The sequence below is a fragment of the Chaetodon auriga genome, chromosome 5 (assembly GCF_051107435.1).
Source record: "Chaetodon auriga isolate fChaAug3 chromosome 5, fChaAug3.hap1, whole genome shotgun sequence".
Classification (NCBI taxonomy): Eukaryota; Metazoa; Chordata; class Actinopteri; order Chaetodontiformes; family Chaetodontidae; genus Chaetodon; species Chaetodon auriga.
The window spans coordinates 20,647,801-20,664,380 of NC_135078.1; the positions used below are offsets into that span (position 1 = coordinate 20,647,801).

General features: G+C 41.4%; 4 protein-coding genes across 4 annotated transcripts; 2 read left to right on the top strand and 2 right to left on the bottom strand.

Annotated features, from left to right (window-relative positions):
* Positions 1-147: 147 nt before the first annotated feature.
* On the top strand, positions 148-2,312 carry LOC143321026 (Rieske domain-containing protein-like). The gene is made up of 4 exons (XM_076731126.1): positions 148-457; positions 871-1,107; positions 1,294-1,328; positions 1,524-2,312. Exons 2-4 carry the CDS (start codon positions 897-899, stop codon positions 1,794-1,796), a joined length of 519 nt encoding a protein of 172 aa, XP_076587241.1. The 5' UTR covers positions 148-457; positions 871-896; the 3' UTR covers positions 1,797-2,312.
* Positions 2,313-2,727: 415 nt separating this feature from the next.
* On the top strand, positions 2,728-5,977 carry gtf2h3 (general transcription factor IIH, polypeptide 3). Its single transcript, XM_076731632.1, has 13 exons — positions 2,728-2,988; positions 3,119-3,198; positions 3,306-3,412; positions 3,738-3,880; positions 4,027-4,089; positions 4,390-4,419; positions 4,524-4,552; positions 4,637-4,711; positions 4,799-4,852; positions 5,123-5,191; positions 5,293-5,428; positions 5,510-5,546; positions 5,699-5,977. The coding sequence occupies exons 1-13, from the start codon at positions 2,979-2,981 to the stop codon at positions 5,763-5,765; spliced, it is 900 nt and encodes a 299-aa protein (XP_076587747.1). The 5' UTR covers positions 2,728-2,978; the 3' UTR covers positions 5,766-5,977.
* A 156-nt stretch (positions 5,978-6,133) lies between these two features.
* psmd9 (proteasome 26S subunit, non-ATPase 9) lies at positions 6,134-8,655 on the bottom strand. Its single transcript, XM_076731633.1, has 6 exons — positions 8,484-8,655; positions 8,263-8,362; positions 7,613-7,806; positions 7,376-7,477; positions 7,014-7,102; positions 6,134-6,741 (listed from the first exon to the last, which is right to left on the bottom strand). Exons 1-6 carry the CDS (start codon positions 8,607-8,609, stop codon positions 6,714-6,716), a joined length of 639 nt encoding a protein of 212 aa, XP_076587748.1. The 5' UTR covers positions 8,610-8,655; the 3' UTR covers positions 6,134-6,713.
* Positions 8,656-9,152: 497 nt separating this feature from the next.
* LOC143321444 (rab5 GDP/GTP exchange factor-like) lies at positions 9,153-14,864 on the bottom strand. Its single transcript, XM_076731792.1, has 9 exons — positions 14,617-14,864; positions 13,653-13,839; positions 12,761-12,888; positions 11,888-12,039; positions 11,722-11,791; positions 11,493-11,628; positions 11,309-11,403; positions 10,388-10,644; positions 9,153-10,303 (listed from the first exon to the last, which is right to left on the bottom strand). The coding sequence occupies exons 2-9, from the start codon at positions 13,808-13,810 to the stop codon at positions 9,887-9,889; spliced, it is 1,413 nt and encodes a 470-aa protein (XP_076587907.1). The 5' UTR covers positions 13,811-13,839; positions 14,617-14,864; the 3' UTR covers positions 9,153-9,886.
* Between the last annotated feature and the right edge of the window lie 1,716 nt (positions 14,865-16,580).

The window sequence follows — 16,580 nt, forward strand, 5'->3', positions numbered from 1 at the left end:
AGCGAATACAAACATGTACACTTTGTGTATACTTGGTACACGCTCTGTTTGCACTTTAGTTAAAGAATGTGAAGAAACAACCTTTAATCCATAAGAGGGAAGGAGGCCACGGAATCTCGTTCATCAGCCCGTGTTTCATGGGGGACATCATTAGACGTAACACACAACAGTGGGTCTTCGTCAAAGCTACCAGTCCCATGGCTTTCTTGAGACGATAACGAAGTTTGGTTTTCATTTTTTAATTTTAACATGTCCAATTAAATACAGCCGGGCTGCTTTACGCAGATAAAGCACGAGAACATTCGTGTGTGATTTTAGCAAGATAAAATCTGATGTTCCGCCCAGGACATGAAGCCAAATTAGCATCATCACCGACCAGTTGTCAGACTACCAGAGCCGTCCCGTGGGAGAGAGTCCGCGGCAAACGACCTCACGAGGTGAACTGGCGACACAACAGGTGGGTTAATTTAATGTTTTGAATGGCAAGATCGTTATAAACGTGTATGAACTGAATGAAAGAGGAGCATCCATTTTAAGAATTAAAAAACAAAACAAAACAAAACATTTGAACATCTTGCAGCAGCATCAAGCATCTTCTGCTCATCAAGTATACTCTCTTCATCAGTGTATCACCAGTTCGGATTGACAGGTCTGCAGCTTAGCCTGGTTCATCGACAGAAACAGAAAATCATGATCAGTTAGGGGTGAAACTTAATCAAGGTGGGGAAAAGGAGACTTGTTTGGACAACTACAAAACCTGTGCCATACAGTTTTCACGTGAATTGTGTTGCAGCCTCCCTCAGGAAGGCGAACATTCTGTACTTTATATCTGTTTTCCTAACTCTTAAACTATATCCTTATTCATACCAGGAAACCTCCCATGAGAAGTGATCAACATGTCTGAGGAGGAGAATTCTCAGCCCTCCTCGTCTTCCTCTTCCAGCCCCCCCTCTTCCTCCTCCTCACCTCCCCCTTCCTCCCACTTCATCGGGAAGAAGGAGGACATTGTCAAGGCTGGGCGCGTGACCAAGCTGGTGAATGGATGCAGAGATGTGCTGGTCCTGTACCACCAGGGGCAGCTTCATGCAATGGACATGCGCTGCTACCGTAAGCTCTTAGTTTGTGTTGATGTTATGCACAAAGCTAAGATTGTCAAGCCTGTCCTCATCTTTAGTTTTTTTCCCCGTTGAAACATTTAGAAAGATGTTTACGTTCGTCATCCTCATATTTTTTAAGTATGATTTTCGACTGTGCGCATGCTGTTTATATTGACACTCATCTTTCCACCAACAGACTCAGGTGGTGCATTACAGTATGGAGACATTGAGGTGAGTTGTGTACAGTTTTCTCTGAATATTGTTGTGAAATAGTCATGAATGAATCCAATGTTTGTAACCATATTTTGTCAGTCCCTTGCAGAGCTCCTGTGTATACAATAGCTGATGTTTTTTATGAAGTTTTCTTGCCACTACAGCTGCTACTATCTTGTCTCTCTGATCACCTTCATGCTGTGTCAACATCAGGAGTTTAATGGGCTGCTGTGCATCGTGTGTCCGTGGCACAAGTACAAGATCACACTGGCAGAAGGGGAGGGGCTTTACCAAGCTGTGGACAATCCCACAGCCAAGCCCCTGAGAACACGCTGGCGCTCCAAGGGTGTCAAACAGAGGATTCACAAGGTCACTGAGGTCAATGGGGATGTATATGTAACACTGAATGAGTCGAGCGAGACTATCGCATCAGATGCCTACCAAACTGAGAGATACAGGACTGTCTTGCTCAAGGCCCAACAATAACCCAAGCCCAGGAAGTTGCCATACACTCAAGGATCTTAAAAACAAGTTGTTTGATTGATTGATGATTTTGGATGTTGTCTTTCACTGGGAAGCATATCAACTGTTAATGAGTGTGAGAGCTGATAAGCCTGGAAGATTTCTGAGTCAATCTAAGACAAAGGAGGAAATATCTGAAGAAAGGTTAAGAATGCTTTCAGTATAAGATGAATATAGGACATGTAAACAGTGCTTGCTGGATGTGTGTCAATTCATTGTGTGTTGTCTGCTTCAGTTGAACATCCAGAGAAATTTTCAGTTTCATTCTGTTTACATACACACTGTAAAACTTTGCTTGTACTCTTCTAGCACAATCAGACAACAGGGCATTGCTGCAGACATTGATCAGGACATTTATGAAATCATTCTATTTTATTGTAACACCCGGTTTTGTTTTTGTGGGTTTTTTTGGTTGACAGAACTGGGACTGCTACGGAACATTGCCGTTTATAATAAAATAATCTTTTTATTTTTGGTAGCAATGATGCCTGATTATTTGTGTGTCCCATTGTCACGGCAAATGATATGAGCAATATTATTATGAATCCGCTGTGTCATTTACAGGAATGCACACAGCAAAATTCTTCAGAGGTCATGAACAATACAAAATAAAGACTTCAAGATTGTCCTGTTGGACAGATGATCTGATCAGATTTTATTGCACCTTGCTGCAAATTTTCATATTACAAATTTACAAATATTTACTTTTACTTACGTGAGATTTTGAATGCTTCTTCTGTTAATCAAGTAAAGTACATGAAAGCACCTGTGTGGTTTAGAATGATTGGGTATGGGCTTTCCAGTGAAGTTACACTACGTCATAATAGACGCTAGGTGGCAGCAGCGCATCGTGGCCGCCCTGAAAAACAATACTGCGAACAAGTCGCGAGTCGCAGCCTGATGACGTCATAAGCTTCAGTATGGTTGATGTGTGTGTAACAGAAGCAGCAGAACTGGCTGTATTTTCATAAATTTCATATTGTCTACTTCTATATACACTCTGTCAGAATATCCAGGATTAAAACAGTCAATTTTGTGGACATTGTGCAAAGTTTCAGACCAAAGATGGGAGCTAACAGAAGATAAAGCTCCAGCATAACAACACACATCACTTTGTGGTCTCTTCGTTTCAAGTATCTTGCCGTCATGGCATCAGGTATGTTTTACTTAGCCGGACTGATACAGATAACAAAAGGTTTTTTTTTTTGTTTTTTTTTTCAGTTTGCATGTCTTCTGTTTTTCGAGAGGAGCTGCATTATGTAAAATTGTTTCCGTATTTTCTTCAGAGGATGAAGTCAATCTGCTTGTCATCGTCGTGGATGTAAATCCGATATGGTGGGGGCAGCAAGCTCAGCGTGAGCCCGAGGTAGTGTTATTACCTCTATTATTTGCCTATGAATGCTTTTCAGACCGTGTAGTTTTTAAACGTGGTTTAAGCTAAACGACGCTCACTGCCCTCCTGTATCCGTCCAGTTCACCCTGTCCAAGTGTCTGGACGCGGTCATGGTGATAGGGAACTCCCACATGGCCATGAACAGGACAAACAAGCTGGCTGTCATCGCGAGCCACTGCCAAGACAGGTAACTTTACACAGCCAGTGGTGAAAAGTAACTCAAGTTCGTTTACTGAAGTGCTGTATTTCAAAGTACTTGACTTGAGTATTTCCATGTTGTGCTTCATTATACTTCTGTTCCACAGCAGCTCAGAGGGGAATGTCTGTTTTACTCCACTATATTTATTTTAGCTACTTTTAAAAGAAATGCAGTAATACTCTACATTTTGCACTATAAAACAGATCAAGAGCTTATTAGATACACTAATGTTGTCTGGTTTTGCCTGGTGACCCTTACAAAAAATAGCCAGTCAGGGCTTACATGCACATCTCTCCCACTTACTTTATTTCAGTCACTTCCTGTATCCCAGTAAGAGCTGGAGAGGCGGGGACAGCGGTGGAGATGATGCATCCTCCAGCGGGGATGGAAAATATGAACTCCTGTCAGTCGCCAATAACCTCATTGCTGAAGAGATCAGGGATGTTATGTCAAAAAGTGAGTACAAGTCTGTTTTGGTGTGGGTAAGGTCAACGAATAATATTATCAATGTTTTGTATTTACAGCTTTATTTTCATGTGTTTAATGACGCTGTACAATGTCGGTGACGTGTTAAAATTCTTATGTATCTTATGTGATCACAGCTGAAGTGAGGGGAAATTCAACTGATACTTTGTTGGCTGGATCTCTTGCCAAAGCTCTCTGCTGTATCCTTTCAGTCAAAACTGACACACACACTTGCACCGAAATAACAGCATATCATTTTAATTGACAGCTACAACAAAGGTTGTGGCTGAGGCAACAGAGGTCCTTTCATCAGGTCAGAAATGTGTTGATACCACTAACCTGGGATGCACGCAATGAAGGTATCTAATTTTTACATATCTGAACACTGAGAGACACTGACATGGATGGGATTGGATTATTCTGTATAATTTTCCTCCTGTACGCTGAACTGTGTGGCTGCGACTTGGCCAAACTGTTTTCCTTCATCTTTTATTGCTCAGATATTCACAGGGTCTCAAAAGAGCTGGAAGGTAATTAAATGTTTTTATCCTTTAGCTGAATAATGCTCTCCAACGGGCACTGCTTTTCCTTTTGATACTCATTAATGTTATTCATGTTGCATTTTCCATTTCAGTTGGACAGGAGATGAAATCGAGAATATTGGTAAGCCTGGAATGGCCTCATTTAATGACTGCTTCTGTTTATTTAACATGATTTTGAACACAGCCTCTGCATTTCACTGGACAGGTGATAAAAGCAGCTGAGGACTGTGCCCTGCAGTACATGAACTTCATGAATGTAATTTTTGCCGCCCAGAAGCAGGTAAAACCACTGATTTGCTTGTGTTTTCAGTCTTGTTCTCGTGACTTCTGTGTACATATATTAAAAGTAATTTGTATTTTAAAACAGAACATCCTGATCGACGCCTGTGTGTTGGACTCCGACTCCGGTCTCCTTCAGCAGGTACATTTTTCCAGCTCTGTTCGGGCGTTGACAGTGCTGCAATGTTACAGCACTACAACTTGTATCATGTTAGCAAGTACCATCCACAAGCTGAACCTGAGAATACCAAACGAGTCATGCGTTGATATTAAGTTTGTAGAATAATTAAGACAAATGCTGATGTTTTTCAGTGTATGAAAACCATCAGCATCTGGTATGTCAGATGTTTTTACTGTTCATAAACTGCCTGTTTATACTCAGTTTTTTGACCTTCAGATGTTTGTTTTGTAGGCCTGCGATATAACTGGAGGACTGTACCTCAGGATCCCTCAGAAGCTTGCCCTGGCACAATACCTTTTGGTGAGAGCGCTTTACACATTTCCACACATCTGCGCGTCTCATTTATCCCATCGTCCTGTAGAAAGGGCTGCTTTGTGTTGATGATGGTGTTTTCTGAACAGTGGGTGTTCCTGCCTGACTCTGAGCAGCGTTCACAGCTGGTGCTGCCTCCGCCTGCGCATGTGGACTACAGAGCCGCCTGTTTCTGCCATCGCAACCTCATTGAGATCGGATACGTGTGCTCGGTCTGTTTATCAAGTAAGTGATTCCCAGTTAAGAGAAACAGTCTTTATTGTTCTGGTAAAACATGGTGACACTTTCTCTTGTCTTCTCTTCAAGTATTCTGCAACTTCAGCCCCATCTGCACAACTTGCGAGTGAGCCTTTTTTTTTGTTATCCTGCAGTATTCTTGAAGCAGAGATCTTTAAATGCAGAACACATTTCCTCTGAACACTCACCTGAAAGTATGCATTGTGATTTCTTCTTCGCTTTGTCAGCATTATTATCTAAAATCTTTTTGTTTTTTAGGACGGCCTTCAAAATCCAGCTACCACAGATGGTCAAGCCCAAGAAGAAGAAACTCAAGCAAATGTAGTGAATTTAGTTTCTTTGATATCCTGGTTATGCGGTTTTGTTTGCTCCAGATTTCTAACAAGCTTCGGTGACGTCAAACACAAAGACAACATTGACTGTCTTTACATGTACACGGAGGCTAAACTCAAAAGATGACTTAAAGTTAAATGTTTTGAAAAAGATTTGACGTGGTATTTTTGTGATGTTTTTGTATAATAAAAAATGTTTGTCACATTTTTTTTCCATTCTCGTTATAATGTGGATTTACCTGTTCGGACCCAGCAGACTCGATCATTATGATGTGTTGAGGAAATATTTTACTTGGTGAGTTCAGTGAATTGTTCAGCTTTCAAACCGATGAAGGTGTAAAGTTCAAGAAAATCTTTCAAGTTCACTCAAAACAAAAATCTTTAATTACATATTGGAAAAATATTTTGATAAAGCTTCAAATCAAATCACCTCACCAAGAATTGCTGTTGCTCTTGCATAGCGTTAGATGGGTCGTCTCTTTCTTTAAAGTTGAAAATAAGCCTTTATTAATGATAGTAGCAAAGTCAATTATTCTCCAAAGTCTCCAGTCTTTGCTTTTCAGTGTCTTTTCATCACTTCAGATCACTGCAAGATATTTCAACAGCTGCTCCACAGCTTCATAGACCAAAATTACCACTTGCACAGTAGTTAGACATTAATGAAAAAAGCCAAATGCTATGACATTTGCTGAATGAATCCAAACTCCTTAAGAGGAAACCTCAGTTCAGCTATGATTCAGTAAAGTCAATGTGACACTTTTTCATATATCCTATTCTGAAGACGGCCCTTGTAGGAAGGAAACAGAACTATTTCTGAGTGAGATGGTGAAAATACAAACAGATGGAAACGTCTGCAGAATGTCTGAAGTCTGTTTGAAACCATCCAGGGGTATCAGGTGGAGGAAAGGGTTTCACAATTGAAATCCTGTACATCATAGTGATCATCGATGGATTGGAACAATGTTGCATCTGAGGAAGAGAACAAGGACCGGCTCGTGACTGACGTGAACCACTTTATACCTGCTAATACCAACAGACAGCTATTTGAATTACGAATCATGAATGAATGACCTTAAGGATACTAAGAGACACAGATTTGCTTGGCTTACTGGAAGCTTTTCAGCTGCTTTGTTCCTCTGGGTTTCATGGCTTTCTTTGCTTCTAACTATCAGCTACTCCACAAGACGCTCAAATGATAAATCTGTGTCAAATACATGACGGATTATTTCTGTAGCACTCACCCCAGCAGACCTCTGCCTGACCACCGCTGTGGAGTCAGGCTCATCTGAGCTTTCTGGCCATCCCGGATGACTGTGACACGTAATGGTTTCTGTAAAAGGACATGACATTGTTACCTATTGTTGGCCAATAAGAAAATGACACAACGTGACGACTACAATCATGATGAATGAATGAATGAATGAATGGATATGACAAACACTGACTTCTATTAAATCTAACAAAGTTCAATTAAAAGGAAGTCAAATCTAATTTACAAAACAATACTATTATCATGACATAATTATGGTGCCAAATGATAAACAATAAAATCTATTGTATTGCTCAACCAGGAAAGCAGCTGTACATTATGTCAGTATCTTACCCCTTCACTGTGCTGAACCACAGACGCGATATTCTGGAGGTTCTGAAAGTTCTGCGTGTTCACAGAACCAAACTCAATTACTTCATCACCAACTCTGAGCCCCTTTGGAGAGAAACATCCTATTACCATTATAACAGGAACAAAAAACAGCTTCTTATCGTGTCTTAACTTCAAGCAATTGTGACGGTTTATCTGAAAACAACTGTCATATACAAGAGTGGAGATCACATTACTCACAGCTCCGCAGGCAGGTGAGCCTTGTGTCACAGCATCCACCCGTGCAAAGGGAGGAGGAAGAGTGACCTGCTGCTCCATCGCCTCCCCCTGGGCTTGTGCCTCATCCTGTTCCCGCTTGGCTTTCTCTCGAGCATGCAGCTTGTGAAGGGCTTCTTCTATCTCCACCATGATGGCCTTGTGATCGTTCTGCAGGCCTGAAAGACGCGATCAAAGCATACCTTTGAATGACTTGATGATGCGAAAGATTTGGGAGTTTTATTTAGAAATGGAGGAATGTATTGATACAGAGCTGCAATGTATCAATACATTTTGGTGCAATTTTGGTGTCACGTAAAGCAGATCATGTGGGAAAATATCAGGTACTGGTTCTGGTGACAGTAGCATGAGTTCATCCCTACATGGCTAGACAACAAGAATGAGAGTGTTGTTTGGAAATGATAGTTGAGGCGTTGTCTGCAATTACTTATACATTATACACTGACTAACTACTTGGCGTTACTTTAACAGAATCTCAAGTCCATTAGCTGAATGACTGGAACAGATTCTCACTTCATGCTAACAGGTGGGCTACTGGAAGTTGTGTTGCTTCACATGAACCAGTTTACAGGCGAAGTTACCCAAATGTCAACAACACACACGCGGCTGCTCACATGAAATATTGTGCCTTGCTGTCCTGATCTGGTATAAATTAACATCTGCTCGGGGGTAGCCCTCTTCGTCAACCAAGGGTCCCTCAACTCCGACGCCTTGCTGTAAACGTGAAAAAAGAACTGCACGTTAGGTAACTTTAACTTGATTCACAGTTTACTCCTGTGGCCTTGGGTTAGCTTTGCGCTAGATGTACGTCCAGCTGATTATCTGACAAACTTACGTCCTCCAAAACATCGTAATACGCTTTTATCTGCTCTTCAATTTCATCTTTCTTCTTGATAAGGTTTTTTACATCTTCCATTGTTATTTCCGACTCTCCTGAACTGTTTTCCCCTGTCATCTTCATGGCTGCTCTGCTGAACGTACATCCGGGGTCCAACCACAACGACGCTATTTCCGCCGAATTCTGTGACGCAGCATTTTCTGTTACGTACAGGAGGCACTTCTTCTTCTTTGTCTTTTTTTCTGGTAGATTTATAGCAGTGTACGCACTTTATTGCTCCCAACTGGTCGATGAACAAAATAAATAAACGTGCTGTCGTCTAGCCACCAAAGAAATGTAGTAAAAATCTGACAGCTAATGTTAATGTTATTGAGTTGATATCTCGTCAATATTAGGTACATTTTACTGTGCATTACATGACTGTGACAGTGACAAACTTCACTGACTTGAGTGATATCTGCTTTTGTCACATTCACACACACATTCAGTTAAGTACATTATTAATACATAATATGTTCAGAGTAAAAGAGTATGGTCAGGATAAAGTTCTTATAATTAAGTTTAACTATTTTTTTTTGGTAATAATTACGGTTTTACTTTTTTGTGATGACAAAACATTTCTTGTTGACAATAAATACTTGTAAAACACAAAAAAACACACAATTTCAAATCACATAACTTTAATAGAATATTGGATACAATCATTGATCATAACATAACCCCTTTAATTTCTTCAGACACTTTACAACAGTTGTAAACGACGTGTACTTCTTGCACACTAGCGCAGAGGGTAAAATGTATTATTGTTTTGCACTAAAATTTCATCTTTGTACAGACAGTGAAGGCAGCATGTTGAAAACAGTTGTACAAGTCTGAAAAACACAGCTTTAACTTAACACACCCTCTGACCTGTAGTGGTTTACAACGGCCATCTAACATTTCCACCTGTAGCATATTTCTTAATTTCACAGTGGTCTACATATAGGCACATTGGTATAAACTATTAGAAAATGTGAATATTAAATAAGCACTCTTAAAGTGTAGTTGTAAGGTGATCCCTAAGTGCTGTGTACCCTGAGTGCTTAGATATTAATTTCAATCACATATGTTACTATAAGTGTACTTTTAATGGCCTTCATCCTGAAACCGGATACTAGTGCAAATCCTTTTTTTAACAAAATCATTTAAAAACCTGTGTGTACTCTGGTACTGAATGCAAAACGTTTCCTTCAGGACATTTTCCTTCATGTTCAACTGGCTAACAAATCCCAGTTTAACGCGGTTGGAACTTGTGCAAATGTGGCTTTAGAATAAAAATCTGTTTGTTTTGCAGCCTCCACAGGTTAGTGCTGATGATTAAAAAGAGTCAAGTACCAGATTAGGTGTTATTGTTAATAAAGCTAACAGTCTGTATCTTTTGGACCTGCATGTAGCTCCGTGAGCACCAGCACTGACTGGTCATTGTCATCCCCTTGCAGTGATGCAGCATGAGATGAGGATGAAAAAACCTGTGACAGCTCAGTCTGAGCAGTTATCTCCTTCTGGACCAGAGCAAACTGGGTTGTTGCCTCATCCAGTTGTGAATGAACTGCTTGGACCCATTTATTTAGCTCCACGTTGAGAGCATCCACCCCTTGGTCCAGCTTCTCCTGCCTGCCTTTTAGCTCTTCTAACAGGTGCTGTGTGTCACTGGCAACCTGTCGCCTCTTCTCTCCTACAGAGGGAGCATGCTGACGCAGCATGTAGCCCTCAAACTCTTCTGGACTGAGGTTGAGTGCTGGTCCATCCAGTTTTTCAATGAAGGCCACCGCACAAGACTGAAACAGGGGACATGGACAAAGTTGTGAGTGTTGAAGTGACCACAGGATCCTGTGGCGTACGCTAGCCGCTAATAAACTTACCAAATTTGTGAAATAGTAGCCGCTCTCTCCTGCCATCAGACTATGCGGGAGACCAAAACGAATCACATATTGCATGTTGGAATGTAGGCGAGGCGGATTGGCCTTCAGCACCACGTAAATTAGGCCTGACAGGAAGTCATCAGCGTTAGCGGGCTCGCTGTTTGAGGTGGAGAGCGCTTCAAAGACATGCTGACTGCATTTGGACACACATGCAAGTTTGTCCTGAGGTGCTCGTTTGGCATCCATCTCTATTATGGCTGTTAAAAAGAAGAGAACAAAATGGCAACGTCTGGCTTTTAGTAAAGACTTTTTAGAGGTGTTTACAGAATATGGGAGCTTAAAGACCCCCTTCAATTAAAATCAAGTTTTTAACTTTGTTAACATGTAAAAATGCTGTTTTGTATAAGCTACAAGCCATATCATGAGCGAAATAAGCAGTCAACGTGATGCCTGAGTATTTCCACCTTGGAACTGCAGAGGACCAATGACAGGTGTAGTGTATGTGTGAGTATGAGTTTTAGGGGTTTAATCAATGTCAGAAGACGAACTTAAGAGGAGTAGTTCTGTCCACATTCTGGGACATACACGTTTGCTTTGTTACCGACAGTTACATAAGAAGATCAAAACCACTGTCGTGTCTGTTCATTAAATATAAGACTAGAGCTAGCAGTCAGTTAGCTTTGCAAAGTTAACAATATCTGCCTGCCAGCAACTCAGCCCACTTAACATGCTGTATTGTGTTTGTTTAAACCTCATGTAAAGCTGTCACTGCAGTTTTACGTTGGGTTATGCAGCCTTTTACTTAAGAGAAAAGACATGGGAGTAATATTGATTCTCTCATTTAACTCTCTTCCAGAAGACGAATAAGCATGTTTCCTAAAATGACAAACTATTCCTTTTAGTACTGAAGTTGTGAATCACCTGTTATAGCAGGCAGAAAGGGGTCGCCTGAGACGGCCGTCTGTTTATCAGGAAAAGGTACGCTCAGCATCTGCGGAGTAACCCAGTTTAAGGAGCTGCAAAGTAAGAACGGCAGTGTCAAACAGGGCTTTAGGTTAGAGGTTTTGATCAAATACAACACGTGCAACTGGTATATAAGAGTTACCGTATCCTTCTCTGGAGAGCCAGGTCCTTCTGTTCGTCATCACAGCTGTCGTGGCAGAAAACCCATTTGTGCAACCGTGTCATTATTAACTTCTCCACATGCTCCATTATCTGAGTGACCTGAGCCTCAGGTAAACCTGAAAACAAGAATAAACAATCAAAAGCCATTTAATGTTGGCATGTTTTTCAGAATAAACAGTCCAAGAAGTGTTGAACTGATCTGTACTCACTGCTAAAATATTCAGCAAAAGACTGGTAGAAATCTTGCACAAGATCTGACTGCTTCTGTACCGGCAGATCCTGCAAAGACGATGAGAGTCTATGACCACGACAGCTCTGACATACCAAAGGGAAGTTATAAGAAGTGTAATATTAAATGTTAAAACAGATAATTACATGGTAAGCCTCCATTGTGTTAAGGAAAGCTGTACATCGGGACTGCAAACGCTGGGAGGAAGGGCTCCGAAGTGTCTTTAGGAAGGTTGTAAAGTCCCCGGGCTTAAGGCTCTGGTAGGCTTTCAACACATTTGTATAGCCTTCAGGAGAGTCTAGAGAGATAAAAAGTGGATGTTAACCTGAGGGACATCGGGCCATATTTCAAGGCAAAATAACATAATTGATAACTCATTAGCTAACATTAGAGAGCAGCAAACACTTACATTCAAGCACTTATAACCACACACAATTCAATTCTGAAATATCAACACACTTCTTGGGAGCATGTATTTTTAAGCCTGGAAGTAAAACACCTTGTTTGTAATCAAGCTTGCAAAATAATGCAAACTACACTGCTGTCTTGAAGCAGCATTGCTAAATTGCTTTACAGCACAGAGAAAATTTGGGGGAAAAAAGCTCTTTTTCCAACTAATGTTTATAATTCATGAGACTGAGAGTGAGGACCTCAGTGTTGAAGCAACAATTCAATGAAAACAATGTACTCTTGATACATAGCTAATAGCAAACAGATCACCCAACAGGTCAGTAAATCAAAGATTTGCTTTGACCTCAATCGACTTTGAAAAATCATGAGACGCATAATTAGCAGCAGTGTGCAATTCAAGACACAGACAGGTTGCATTTCTATTCTGCTTTTGTTTTTCTTGCACTTACGAGTCCTCTGTCTTGTGTCGTGAATAAGGCTTTTCGACATTTAAGGGTTTTTGACGCCTCTGATCAACAACTTTGCACTTTCGATCCTTAGGCTACACAACCAAACATTTTACAGATACTTTTTTGATTCATGGAGCTGAAAACACTGAACTGTACCACCTTGACGTTTTGGAGGCGAAGGGCTGCCCCAGAAGAGTCTCCTCATGGTGTTAATTCGACGACCTTTCTCTGTGTTTTTCTTCTCCTCAAATTTGGAGAAGGTGAGAGGAGTTCCATCATTACTCGGCCTACAAGGAATGACAACGTTTAACATCCAAACCTAAACCCAGATTAAACCAAAAGCACTTAAATTGAAGTTGATAGTGAGAGGACGGCTATATTAACGAAGCATTTATGCTTGTGAGCCAATTAATGGTTATTTAATATATTATAGATATAACATTTATTTCAGTGTCAAAGTAGTAACCCTTACATATACAATTAGTATAAATATTAACTTCATAAATTAAAGCATTCAGTAATTACTGTAATTTTATTTTCTCATTAATATGTATAACAGTGTGTGTACTGACACCACTATGTTGATATGATACCACCGTTATTACCGCTGACAAAAAGGGATATCTGAACTAACCTCACACAATAACATAAACTAACCACTCCAGGCAGTGGTAGACCAGCAACTCCTGTGTTCTGCAAGGTAAAATTATGGTTTTTGTCAAAGGAGTCTGGTTTGGACTGCGGCTGCAGAGATATTACCGGCCTAAGTTCCTCATCAGAAAGGGCTGTCTGAGGAAAAGGCAAAGCAGTGAAACTATTCTAAATATAGCATGCGCTGACTTATTTTAGGTGACTAAAATAGATGTTGCTGCTTCCCCCGCCTTCCTGCCTTCCTACACCAGTACTCCTGCTGCTTCTGCAAACTGGGGGCATTGCTGACCCCCATCTGCTTTAGGCGACACCCTGATTATGGATAAGCACCTCATACAACCTCAAACAATTAAAACTATCCCCTAAAGATCCAAATGCTCCTTTGAATGATTGTGTTTACCTTGCGTCTTGTCTCTGGGCTCCAGCTTGACGTGCTCTCTCTCTCCAGCACTTGGAGCAGAAGCCCTGCCATGCAGGGTTTCCATAATACCCACAGGCGTTCTTGCAGAGCAGCTCCTCCTGAGAAACTCTGATTCCTCTTTGCTTATCTGTCCACATTGTAGAGCGCTCACATGTACTACTCCCACCTATAAGACACAACACGAACATTTAAACCACAAAAGCTTTATTCTGTAGTCTAACATTATTCCTTTGAAAGCTAAAGCCTTGAGAGGAGACTCAGTTTGTCCTGTGTCTGTGACTGCAGGGCCTAAATCTCACAAGCTTAGTGTCTGCTGTCCATCCTCATCTTGACATGGCCCTGTTCATGCATCATGCAGACACACAGTGCTGCATTACAGCACATCAAAACCCAGGAACACCCCTTGTAGTAATGATTATGATGTCATTAAGGGAGTGAAATTTCTGGTTTGATGTGAAATCTTGAACTGGTTTAATCTGAGATATTGTCATAATTCTGAAACTAAAGCTACCCTTCCTCCTCCTACATTTTGCTTTTCACGTCCTTCGCTAACTTTTGTCGGATTATTAACTGTTCACGCACTTCGGAAGAACAATTTCTAATCCTACAGCAAAGTGCCAAAAGCCAAATGGAAAATTAACTGCAGTCCGCTGTTAAACCTCAGATTAAATGTCCCATTAAAGGAACACGAGCAGTTTATGGGGGGTGAGCGTCGGCTGACGTCGTTAGCTAACAGTGTTACACGTCTGACTGTCAGCTGAGGGGACTGGAGATAAGAACCACCGGCTAATGTTAGCTAACGTCGAGTAGCTAAAGCTGACACCCACTTAATTAGCTTAATCTATTTCTGTTAAATGTATAAGCTACTTCAACTTGTCCCGCAGTTAAAAAGTAAACAAATATCCACGAGGGTAATGTCCCAATTATTAAAATGCCTCCTCACCTGTCAGCTGGTCAAATCATAACTAGCCGCTTCCGTTTTTCGTTGTTTTTTTTTCCACTTTCTGCCGTCTTCACCGTCACAAACGCATCGTAATTTGTACAAAGATGATCCTTCAGACCTCGTTCAACGAGAGGTTGTCATAAAAGTATGAAAGAGTCGAGTCGAAAGTGTCCAAGTGCAGAAACTGACAGGGCGACGTGAAGACAGAAAATCAGTTGCTTTTAAACCTGTGCAACCGGAAAAGCCCTGAGGAAACAACTGTAAAGTTAGACGCACTGATGTTTCGACGCGGTATCGACCTTTCAAAACAAAACTATCGCGGCAAGAACCCTTCTGCCAGACCTGAAGCTGTGTTACCACATTATCACCTCTCTGCTCCCCTGCGGTCAAGGCAAATCGCAAATCCGTGGTCAAACCAGCCGCCTCGAAATTTTGAGTGCACGCGTATTCTCACTTTTACCCCAAATGCATTGACACAGTCCAGAGCGAGCTGTCATGGAGAGTTAACTTTATTCTATCAGATTTATCACTTTCCAAAAACAAGAGCGTTGGGTCAGAAAGTCTTACCTGAAGAGATGCTATGACAACTTAACTACACCACAGCATCACGCATACGTCACAATTTAAGAAATTGTATCGCACTTGTGAAGTTAGCGCGATGGACACGTCACTATGTCCGCTTTTCAAAATAAGATAGAAAAACAACGCTTGTGCTGTGTTTTGTCCCCATAAGGAAGGTGAGTCCCCACAATGTGACTGTGTAACCTTAATGTCCCCACAAGATGGGTAATACATGGCCAAACACACACAAACAAAGACAAACAAATCCAGCTCATCTTAACAACATCTGAAGACACTGGTGAGTCAATACACTATTGAGGAAACTTAAGTAGTAAATTGGAGAACAAGAAGAAGAGCAGCAGAAAATCAGAAAATCAGACACCTATCACTGTGTCTCCAAAGTAATGGTAAAAGATGGATATGCTCATTAAAGCAGCGAGTGGTGCCTTCCCACAGCATCTTACTTGGCCGGTGCTGATAAAACGGTGGCCAACATGTGATGCAGTACCCGCCGTAAGCAGCAGGTGGCAGCAGCAGCAGCACTCCTGTCTGGACAGTCGTGGCGCTGTCCCTGGTCCTAAAAACTACCTGTCTGTCTCAACATGTTACCTGTCTCTCCAGGGCGCCCGGAAACACTCTGAAAGTGCTTTAAAGTTTCTCTTTACGGTTATTTTCTGTAAAATACACGTTTCAAATGAAGTTGGCTTAAACGAAAAGTTCATCAGAAGTAAAGAGAGGTTTATATTTCCACCTCGAATAGCCCGTCCATGGATTTGACTCTTTTCTCTTATTTTTCTTCTGTCTTGATAGTTTTTGTAATAAATCACTCCTTTTTCCTGACTGATACCTACCCTTTGAGATGTAAACATACAGAAAATCCACAAAATATGATATTCAGTGAGTCCAAAGAGTAACATTAAGGAGAGAGGAAAGGAGAGAGGGAAAGTAAGCCTCATCGTCTGAAAAACGGAGCAACAAGAACAGCAGAGGCACTAAGCTTCAGAGCGACCTCCGGGCGGTCTGACGGACCGGAAGCTGCTGGGAAAAGTCAAATCACGGCGTCGCCAGACTCACATGATTCGCAGTACCAGTGAGCGCCCAAGGACTACAACACAACAACAACAACAACACAGATACACAACCCCCCCAAACACACACACACACACACACACACACGAGCACGTCTGCGTCATGCGTCCTCGGAGCGACGGCACGAACGCGGAAACTCAACATATCAGAAGCAAGTTTTGAGCACAAAGAGCTAAACTAGCACTAGCACTTGTGGCACTGATTACATTTGAACAGTATAAATAATGTAAACCTGGTTAGAAAGGTTACCGATAAGTTGCCAGCTACATAAAGTAGACGATTACAGTGTACCCTAACCATGCATGAGCAGCCCT